Below are 11,416 nucleotides of genomic sequence, written 5' to 3'. Positions count from 1 at the left end.
CAAGTCACCATCTGTAGTGATTTTGGAGCCCAGAAAAATAAAGTCAGCCACTGTTTCCCCATCTATTTCCCATGTAGTGATGGGACTGGATGCCATGATCTTCGTTTTCTGAATGTTGAGCTTTTAGCCACCTTTTTCACTCTCCTCTTTCACTTTCATCAAGAGGCTTTTGAGTTCCTCTTCACTTTCTGCCATAAGGGTGGTGTCATCTGCATATCTGAGGTTATTGATATTTCTCCCGGCAATCTTGATTCCAGCTTGTGTTTCTTCCAGCCCAGTGTTTCTCATGATGTACTCTGCATATTAAATAAGTAGGGTGACAATATATAGCCTTGACGTACTCCTTTACCTATTTGGAACCAGTCTGTTGTTCCATGTCCAGTTCTAACTGTTGCTTCCTGACCTGCATACAGGTTTAAGGCTATAAGTTCCAGGAAAAGCTGTGATGTTTCTTTAAAGTTATTGATTATTCAGCTTTTAACTTTCCTTAAGTAACATACATGCTGTGTGTGATCATTCTGTGTTTACAAGACTGATCTTGGTATAATGAGTAATCATTTCAGTTTTATCTACCTGGCAAATGCAGGTGTATCTGTTGCTGATCGAGAGGCCAGTCTAGAATTAATTAAGTTGGACATATCCCGTACATTTCCATCTCTCTACATCTTTCAGAAGGTAAGGGTATCTCAACTAGCTTGTAGCAACTATTTTTTTTTAATCCAAAGGAACAAATTCTCTAGATGCATAGCTATTATTTTTTAAAAGCATAACTATAAAAAAAAACTAGTAGGAAAATAGTAAAGGCATTTCTGTTATTTTATTCCACTGACTGAATGCATTGCAGTTAGAATAGCACACAAAGGTACTTGATGAGTTTTCCCTGAAGTGAATTTGTCTAGTTTCTATTCTGTAAAATATCTGAATTTTAACATTTTTGCCTAGTAAATTGGTAAACTATAAGGAAGTTTGCTCCAAAACTTAATTTTTTTTTCAGAATTATTGAAATAGGAAGGTTTGTTTTTTGTGCAGAGATTATTATGAAATTGCTTACATTTTATGAGGAGAGTAATGATTACATTTTATATGTATATATGACAAGTCTTTATTCATGGAATTCTTCTCTATGTTGACAAAGTGAGATTGAACATTTTACCATTAAGATTAAAATTTGTAATTATTAATAAACTTAATTTTGCGTCTTCATGGTTTTCTTTTGCTGAAATTGTATTATATCAAATGAAAGAATCTGTGTTCATTATAAATTTATTGTGCTAACTTTAGATGTCTTTAAAATTGCATACAACTCTATAGTTTGTATCCATCCATCAAGTAAGCATATTTGACTATTTTGGTTTTCCACAATTAAATATTTTTTACCCATACTTTAGAACGTATCTTTGCAGAGTGATTAAGTATACTGACTAAAACTAGTCATTTAGGAAATATAAAGTTAATTAACATGTTTTTTGAGAATTAACTTAGAAACAATTATTTGTATAGTTTGACATTTCATTTTTCTCTTCTCTAAGGGTGGCCCATATCATGATGTCTTACATAGCATATTAGGGGCATATACATGTTACCGACCGGATGTTGGTTATGTAAGTATTTGTTTCAATCTGTCTTTTGAATATAAACAGTCTCTCTGTCTTATCTCATAGTAGCTTATGTTGTATTAGCTCTCACATGTCTGTATCTGTATGGTTTTTTCCTTGGTCCTGTCAGCTTACTCTGAGAGGAATTTTCCCTTTCCTGCCAGAGGCTTGTGAAACTGATTGCCTGCTTTCTTGGAGAGCAGCTGGGGATTTGACCATTCAATTTGTAAACTTTTATTTATTATCCATCCTGTGTTGCCTTCTCCCCTTTTCCCTAACTCTCCTTTTCCTGACTGTCTCTTTAGAGGTAAACCTCTTATGTTCATCTGGGTTGAGGAAAGGTAGGTAGGTACCTGTACATACAGAGTAGAGGAGAGGATTTGCTCCTTTTACACATTTTTAACCAATCCAAGTTTTAGTCCTTCCTCTCAATTTTAGAGGTGCCTGATAACTTTAGTTCTTGAGCCTTCCAGAATTTGTGGCTGAATTGGCTTGCCGCTGACTGGCTTTCTCCTCGGCACATATTTTAGTCTCAATATTCCCTGTATAGTTAAAATTTCCAAAGTGCTATTGACATCTTTTATCTACTGTCTATATTATTTTCCATTTTCTTTTTTGTTCTTCTAGGTTAATACTTATTTTATTTACTGTTATCTTAGTTGGATTTGGAAGGGAAGAGGACAAAGAAAAATGTGTGTTCAACTTGTCATGTTTTACTGGAAATCATAAAACCTTCATTTTCTTGCCTTTGTCTTAAAATAGAAACATTTTAGAGATTTCACAATAGGATGGCTGTCTGATACAACTTACCCTATTTTGTTGCATGTTCATTTGTACATTTGTTTATTCATCCATTCACTCAACAAATATGTACTGTGTGCTTATGGCTATATGCCAGGCTTTGTTCTAGGTATTTTATTCAGCTCTGTGAACAAAAGAAAGATTCCTTTTTGTCTCTTATAATTTAGATGGAGACAGACAATAAACAACAACAAATAAGTAAATCACATGTTATATTAAAAGGTGATAAATATTATAGAAAAAGCATGACATGGCTTGGGGAGAAAGTAAAGTTTGGGCATGGGGTAGGTTGTAGTATTAAAGCTGTCCTTACGAAGAAACCTCAGATATGCAGATGACACCACCCTTATGGCAGAAAGTGAAGAGGAACTAAAAAGCCTCGATGAAGGTGAAAGTGGAGAGTGAAAAAGTTGGCTTAAAGCTCAACATTCAGAAAACGAAGATCATGGCATCCGGTCCCATCACTTCATGGGAAATAGATGGGGAAACAGTGGAAACAGTGTCCGACTTTATTTTTCTGGGCTCCAAAATCACTGCAGATGGTGATTGCAGCCATGAAATTAAAAGACACTTACTCCTTGGAAGGAAAGTTATGACCAACCTAGATAGCATATTCAAAAGCAGAGACATTACTTTGCCAACAAAGGTCCGTCTAGTCAAGGCTATGGTTTTTCCTGTGGTCATGTACAGATGTGAGAGTTGGACTGTGAAGAAGGCTGAGCGCCTAAGAACTGATGCTTTTGAACTGTGGTGTTGGAGAAGGCTCTTGAGAGTCCCTTGGACTGCAAGGAGATCCAACCAGTCCATTCTGAAGGAGATTGGCCCTGGGATTTCTTTGGAAGGAATGATGCTAAAGCTGAAACTCCAGTACTTTGGCCACCTCATGCGAAGAGTTGACTCTTGGAAAGGACTCTGATGCTGGGAGGGATTGGGGCAAGAGGAGAAGGGGACGACAGAGGATGAGATGGCTGGATGGCATCACTGACTCGATGGACATGAGTCTGAGTGAACTCCGGGACTTGGTGATGGACAAGGAGGCCTGGCGTGCTGTGATTCATGGGGTCGCAAAGAGTGGGACACGACTGAGCGACTGATCTGATCTGATCTGATCTTATGAAGAAAGTAAAATTTAAACAGAGAATCTCTTTTGGTCATGTGTTCTATAATAGAATCATAAAAACATTACATAACCCCTTCATATTTTTTTAAGTTGACATTCATTTAAATTTTTTCATTATAAGTTTCATCATAAAGGATTTAATTTTTAGCACTTATTAAATATTGATATTTTAAAATAAAACTTTTATTTTAAAACTGTATGTGCTCAGTTGCTCAGTCGTGTCTGACTCTTTGTGACCCCATGGTCTGTAGCCCGCCAGGCTCCTCTGTCCCTGGAATTTTTCAGGCAGGCATTCTGGAGTGAGTTGCCATTTCCTACTCCAGGGGATCTTCCTGATTCAGAGATTGAACCTGTGTGTCTTGCGTCTCCTGCATTAATTTCTCTTCCCTTTGAAGGTCCAAGGGATGTCCTTCATAGCAGCAGTTCTCATTCTCAACTTGGAAGAAGCAGATGCCTTCATTGCATTTGCAAATCTCCTGAATAAGCCATGCCAGTTAGCCTTTTTTCGTGTGGATCACAGCATGGTATGAACATTTAGAATGAATTGTGTTTTTCTTTGTCAGTTTCTATAGTCTGATTGCCCTTACAGAGTAAAATACAGTAATTAGAAGACCAAGGTGATCTAAAATAAGCCTTTCATTGAATTACAGTTTTATGAATGCTTGATGAAAACACTCAGAAAGAGGTGCTAAGCAAGATTTTCTATTAACTTATGAGTAAGGATTTAATTTCTCAATTTCTCGAGTATACTCTTAAATAATTTTGTTGAAATTTCTATCTTTAGATGTTGAAATATTTTGCAACGTTTGAAGTATTTTTTGAAGAAAATCTCTCCAAACTATTTCTTCATTTCAAATCTTATAGTCTTACACCAGACATATACTTGATAGACTGGTAAGTTATAGAATATAGTAATTAAAAGGAAACAGAGTAAAACTTTTTGCCTAAAGTAAATCTGATGCACAGGATCATACATATAAGAAAAACTCTTCTCTTATGTATAAAGAAACCCTCACATTTTTGTTGGGAGGCATTTGATTAAGAATGTGAACTCTGGTTTGAAATCAGAATCCCTGTTTTTTGTATTTCACTTTCCAAACTATAAAATGGGAGTAATAATATCTCAATCCTGAGTTGTTTTGAGAGTGTTTTACATGGATTATCTCACTCAATGCCAGGTACATACTAAGCTCTGAGAAAGAATTAGTTTGCTATTCCTTTAATATTCTTAACATACAAGGGTTTATGATAGTTATGATAGGTTTTCTTTACTGAGAGCTTTGTTTTTTCCAAGGCCTTATCCAGTTTTCTGACCAAGTATTGATGCCTTATTTAAGTGCTAATGCCTTTTTTTAACTTTACAATTCTAGCTTTTGTATTCTAACTTGGAAGGTTTGCGTAGGACTCTGCTCAACAGTAGCAGTAGATTATTTAGACGGGGGTGAATTTTGCCCAAGAGATAGAGCAGTCGATCTTAAGATAGATTGTTAAGAGTACATATGAAATATTTAAATCTTAAATCCTAATCATTAAAAATCAGTGGGTTTCATATAAGTGATAAGATTTAATATAGATAATGGCATTGATCAGCTATCTTTATGGTTGTTTGAGGTTTCTTCTACTTAGACTTTAAAAAAAAGACTAAGTTATTTTTCAACGTATTCTCCTGTTCCCATTAGGAACATTAGAGTTCCTTTGGGTAGGACCTAAGATCATGGGGAGAAGGGTTTTCTATTACGGGACCTGAAGGACCAAGATCAAATACTAAATCTGTAAAGAAGGTGGTAAAACTGCTCAATTGTCCATCTTAAGAACTGTGAACATGAGCCAAAACAGGATCACAGCTGTTAAAGGGAGCAGGATGAAATTAATACTGAGTGAGTACTGTATACTAGAAACTGCTTCGGCACTTCTAATACCCTTTCACATTTTGAACAGTGAGTTAGTATTCTCTGTACTACCAAGAGTATGCTTTAGGTTTTCTGGAGGTTTTTTTTTTTTTTGGCCGGGCCTTACAGCTTTTAGAATATTAATTCTCTGACTAGGGATAGAACCCAAGCCCTCTGCAGTGGAAACCAGACTCCTAACCACTGGACTGTGAGGGAATTCCTCTGCTTTCTGTTATGCAATTAAATATGTGTTTATAGTTTAAGAAGTAGTCATGAATTTTTGTTTCATTCCATTGAGCTTGTAACATACAAAGCCCAGAACCAATGGTGCAAGAAAAAAGAGGAATAAGTAAGTGGCAGTGCTAATGAGGATTTATTTCATTTTTTGGCGGAAGAGCCTTTAGTTAGTTGCCTTGCTCATGTTTCATCAGCAGTATCTCAGATAAAGTTTGTGTAAAAAATGTGTACCTTCTTTGCCAAGGTAACATCAAGAGAAGTTCTCTAGCATTTTCGCCCCCTACTTCCTCAACCACAGTGCTACTCCAAAGTACTACTGAATAAACATGATCAAACATTATCAGAAAGGATGGGAAAAACCTTTGGTGATTCTATTGGAAGGTACACATGCTCCCAAAGAAGTAGTAAGTAAAGTTTGGTGAACGGAAAAACAGTAGGTATTTGTGAAGAGGAAGAAAAGGAGAGAAGTCAGGCTTTATGGTTTTATATTTAGGCTAATATAAGGTACTTGACCTCATACGGTAATAAGTAACTTTTACTGAGCATTTCTTATGTGCCATTCACTATTCTAAACACTTTACATTTAGGTAATTTTATTATCTTTGTTTACTAATGAGCAGACTGAGGCACAGCAAGGTTAAGTATCTTACTCAGGGTACATAATCAATAAACTGCAAATCTAAGATTCAAACTCAGGTACACTGGTTTCAGTGTCTATACCCTTAACCATGAGGTTATTCTGCCACTGTAGTTTGTATTAGGCTGTATCGCTGCATAAGATTGTAAATTCACATACTTCTGTTATTACTTAATTTTCCACTACTCAAGTTGAGGGAAGGAGCCATATCTTATTTGCCTTTTCAGCCCTAATTTAAGCACTTCTTTTTATATAGAGATGCTTAATGAGTGACTGAATAAATGAATGAAAAATTTTAATGACTTTCCCCCCCCTAATTTTAGGATCTTCACACTCTATAGCAAATCACTACCACTTGATCTGGCCTGTCGAGTATGGGATGTATTTTGCAGAGATGGGGAGGAATTTTTATTTAGGACTGGATTAGGAATCCTCCGATTATATGAAGATATTCTTCTACAGATGGACTTTATTCACATAGCACAGTTTCTAACTAAATTGCCGGAAGATATCACATCAGAAAAACTGTTCAGCTGTATTGCAGCCATTCAGATGCAGAATAGTACCAAAAAATGGACTCAGGTAGAGTGACATTTTCCTACTTCTAACAGATGTACTAAAAGTTTGTTTTTAATTAAAAAAAAAAAGTTAACTATTTGTCAAATGTTAGTGCTTAAGTTTAAAAAAAAGCTTTAAAAATAATTTTTGACTTTGAAAAAAATATTGCTTCTCTTTCACCTCTCCAGATCTATGGCTTTATTTTTTATGTAAGTCCAGTAATATTTTGAGTTTAGTGAAGTGCAGCCTACAATAGCCATGTATTTGCCAGGGTAATTATATAAGCACCTTGGTAGTTCAAATAGACAACAATTGTATTAAATACCTGAATGTGTACTAAGGGTTTGCAATAAAAAGAATGTAATGTATGATTCTGACTTTTTAGATGCTTAATCTTGTTAGGGAAGCAAATATATTGACAGTCTAAAGTTATATGACATAAAAAATAGTGTTAAACACTTGCTTCATGAATGATGGACAGTAGGCATAAGTTCACAGTTTTATTGCTTATGAAAATGAAAATATAAGAATATTGGTCCAGTCAATGTAAGGCAAAAACCACTATATTATAAAGTAATTAGCCTCCAATTAAAATAAATAAATTAATTAAAAAAATAAATATTGGGAAAATGCAAAAAAAAAAAAATGAATATTGGTCCAGGAAATGTTTTGTTACCTAATAGTAATTTTATAATATTGGCAAGTGATGAAAACTGGAATCTAACTGTCTATCATAAAATTGGGTTGAAACAAACAAGAGGATTTGAGAATGACACTCTTTCAGAGAGCAAAGTTATGTATGCTAAAGCTTTTTCATGTTAATAAACTATAGATTTTAAAATCTCTTTAATCTGCATGGTTGTTGTTTTTAGCATTAATGTTTACTTTATATAATTTCCAGGTCTTTTCATCTGTGATGAAGGATATTAAAGAAGGAGACAAGAATAATAGTCCAGCTCTGAAAAGCTAACCTTCAAAATTAACAAAATAATTGCAATATAACAAATGTTGTTTGATAAAAGTTTTCGTTTCCTATGTAAAAAGCATGGTAGAAAATGCTGAAGAAAGCTAAAAGAATCAAGACATGGAAAACTACTGATTTTGAATTCCATGGGGCTGAAGTAAATGAGTAACCCATTGACAGTATTAATTTAAAAAGTATTTTATAGGGAGAGCCATTTTACAAAGGAGAAAATTTAAATGGCTAGTTCATACTCTGTAATATGGAGTGAATAGTTTAATGCAATACATTTTTTAATAGCTTTGGATATAGTTCAAAATTTTTACATCTTTTCTTTAACTATTAGCATAAAGGCACTTTGGAGGTCAGAACAGGCTATTTAAATACTACTTTAACTTCTAAAATACTATTTGAAATAAACGCCTTAGTACAGATATTATCTCCAGTTCCAAACATTTGAAGATATTATAGACCAATAATAAGCATCTTTGATTGTAAAGTGTTTATGTCACTGATGTTGTTTATATTCATTCCCACGTTGGGGCAAATTTGGGTTATTTGGGAACTGGAAATATTGGTAGGAGATTGTTTAGCACTTATGTAAGTGTTTTCCACAGTATCATGTCTGTCTGTTTTTGAAAGGAAATTGTTTCTTTTTTTCAAGGAATTTCTGTCACTCAGAGGAATTTAGCTTTTCTGTTTCTAGTCTAAGAAATTGTTCATCTAGTAATTTAAGAAAGCTAACTGGTAGAAGAAAATTTCTTTGCACTTTAATGGACTGAAGACTTTTTGGAGGGAGTAAGTCCATAAATATAAATGAGGTTTTTCACTGTTAAGAGTAAAAAGTAATGAATTCTGAGAGTTCTTAAATAGCATGCTACTTGGCAAGACTTTAAGTTTGTTAGTTAAAATTTTTTCGCTGTCTGTAGAAACAAAATTTGTTAATTCCAGTTTGAATTTTGAAACAACATGTAGCCAAGTCTGTGACTTGTAAAACCCTGTGTATAATTTTCTAATCAATGGAAATGAGAGTAAAAGAAAAATTTAATTTTTTTCTAATGAGTTTAATTTTGATGATATAGTGGATAAAGGAATGATTAATTATTGGTAACCTGACATTAAATTTATTATGATGTTTGATTCTTGAGCTTAAAATAAATCACTTTATTATTATTGATATCTATATAACATGGTATTTGGTTAATACACTTAGTGTGCTTTTATGTTGCACTTTGGTTTGAAACAACACTTAAGCACACTATTTCTGTTAGTGGTATATAGTCTTCAAACTAACAAGTCTGAGAACTTTGTTAGTGTAGTGACTGCCTCTTTAGGAATATGGGACCAGATGGTACCCATGTATTTTTACCCCATGGGTCATTCTAGCCTAGGGACCACTAATGGAGCCCTCAGAAGTTAACTCCTGTCATAGGAGCTTTCTTAGTGGAAACTAGTAGTGTAATATAATATTGAGGGAGTACTCAGGGTCTTAATAGGTTTTAGAATGACATATTAACTCTGGTAACTACTTCCTTGGTATTGGTGGCCCTGATAGAGGGAACGAAACCCCTGGCAGTAATCTCATTGAGGTTGTACTACCTGCCAAAATTTAATCTTACTTTTGTGTATTTGTTTCCTAAGTTGGGCCTATGTTACTGTATTTCTTTTTCTCATTTTTATTATTGTACAGTTTCTTTACCTTTCAAGTATAAATGTGTATATAAAATGTAAATACAAGGAATTTACTAAAATCCACTATTAACAACTACTGTGTAAATAAAACTTATAAGCAGAGTAATTACTTGAAATGAGTCTTCATTATTTGGGGGATATTTAACTACATGTGGAGATAAAAAGGGAATAAACTCTTCTTCCAGATTTCTCTTCCTGAGGATGATTGGGCCTTTTGGCTTTTGAGATTGCCAGTACTGGTAGTGAGAAAGTTGTATCTTCCTTAAACCTCTTATACAGGCATTATAGAGTTACTCGTTATTCACATGGTCAGTGTATGGCAGTTTTTTAGGTAAAGTATATTTTCAATTAAAAAATAACTTGCCTGGGAGAGATGTGGAAGGGAGGTTTAAAAGGGAGGGGACATATGTATACCTGTGGCTGATTTATGTTGATGATGGCAGAACCCATCACAATATTGTAAAGTAATCATCTTCCAATTAAAAATAAAACTAAAAAAATAACTTTCCTAAAAACCTCAAGATAATGTGAAATTGAATATGATGTTTTGTCTGTCTAATCAATATTTCTCTCATTGTCCTTTTAGCCCTGGTCTGCATTGTACTGTTTAAATGCTACTGGAAGACTCCAGTAACTAGCATAGCTTTCTAAAATCAGAATACATAGTTTTTGCTGATTTCTTTTGCAGTGATGACCTTCATATAATGTTATTGATTTGAGTATACACACACACACACATATATATAAGCAGAGTGTGTGTGTGTGTATATATATATATGTATATATGCATACTTTAATTGAGGTATAGTTGATATACAGTGTTGTGTTAGTTTCTGGTGTACAACAATATGATTCAATTCAATTATATATATATTCTTGCTTTCTATTGAACAACTAAGGATTGAGGAAAATTTCTTCCCCTCTGACACCACCCAGGAAACTAACTCACCAAGATGACTGAAACCCTCACCTTAAGTACTATCTAAAGCTGAAAACCAAAGATGTTAGGAGTATGGTTTGAGACTTCAAAGGGGAAGCAATTGACATGGAGATGAAAAGCAAATGTTTGGTAAACAGATGTTTGCTGGGCCTTGCAGAACAGTGAGTGGACTCTGATCTCTCTTGGCCCTGCAGAGTTTTCCCCACCTCACCTAGTCTATATTCTTAGTTCTATTACAGAATAGACCCTCTATCAAAATTCTTTTTTGGCAGATAAGGGGGCAGTAACAAGAAAAACTTACTGAGTCTTCTGTTTCTTAAAAATAATTAGCCTAATTTAACCTTCACACCAAAAAGACACATTTTGGGGTGACAAATTTTGCTTTCCTACAGTGCTGGTGGCTCAGCTATAAAGAATTCACCTGCAGTGCAGGGGCCGCAGGAGACATGGGTTTGATCCCTGGGTCAGGAAGATTCCCTGGAGGAGGGCATGGCAACCCACTTGAATATTCCTGCTTGGAGAAGCCTGGCAGGCTGCAGTGCATAGGGTAGCAAAGTCGGACACAACCAACTGAACATGCATGCACGCACAGTGCTAAAACCATTTATTTGGACTTCACTGTTTGACAACATGTGAAAGTCACCCAGTCATGTACCACTCTTTGTGACCCCATGGACTATAGAGTCCATGGAATTCTCCAGGCCAGAATACTGGAGTGGGTACCTTTCCCTTCTCCAGGGGATGTCCCTAACCCAGGGATCGAACCCAGGTCTCTCGCATTGCAGGCAGATTCTTTACCAGCTGAGCCACCAGGGATGCCCAAGAATACAGGAGGGGGCAGCCTATCCGTTCTCCTGTGGATCTTCCCAACCGAGGAAACGAACCGGGGTCTCCTGCGTTACAGGTCGATTCTTTACCAACTGAGCTATCAGGGAAGCTATCACAACATGCAAAGATGAAAATTATATCATGTTTTTAAATGATTA

General features: G+C 35.1%; 1 protein-coding gene across 6 annotated transcripts in view; it reads left to right on the top strand.

Annotated features, from left to right (window-relative positions):
- Positions 1 to 9,592, top strand: part of TBC1D12 (TBC1 domain family, member 12) — a 120,383-nt gene extending 110,791 nt beyond the window's left edge. For all 6 annotated transcript variants that reach the window (XM_010842163.1, XM_010842162.1, XM_010842166.1 and 3 more), the window contains 6 exons: positions 587 to 675; positions 1,530 to 1,601; positions 3,912 to 4,040; positions 4,301 to 4,410; positions 6,603 to 6,861; positions 7,739 to 9,592. In XM_010842163.1, the coding sequence (XP_010840465.1) occupies positions 587 to 675; positions 1,530 to 1,601; positions 3,912 to 4,040; positions 4,301 to 4,410; positions 6,603 to 6,861; positions 7,739 to 7,807 (728 nt within the window). In that variant the 3' untranslated portion in view covers positions 7,808 to 9,592. The remainder of the gene's footprint in view (positions 1 to 586; positions 676 to 1,529; positions 1,602 to 3,911; positions 4,041 to 4,300; positions 4,411 to 6,602; positions 6,862 to 7,738) is intronic.
- The last annotated feature ends 1,824 nt before the right edge of the window (positions 9,593 to 11,416 follow it).

This window comes from Bison bison, unplaced genomic scaffold, assembly GCF_000754665.1.
Source record: "Bison bison bison isolate TAMUID 2011002044 unplaced genomic scaffold, Bison_UMD1.0 scf7180017864172, whole genome shotgun sequence".
Taxonomy (NCBI): Eukaryota; Metazoa; Chordata; class Mammalia; order Artiodactyla; family Bovidae; genus Bison; species Bison bison.
The sequence above is the reverse complement of the archived record's forward strand: the minus strand, read 5'-3'. Positions and strand labels throughout refer to the sequence as shown.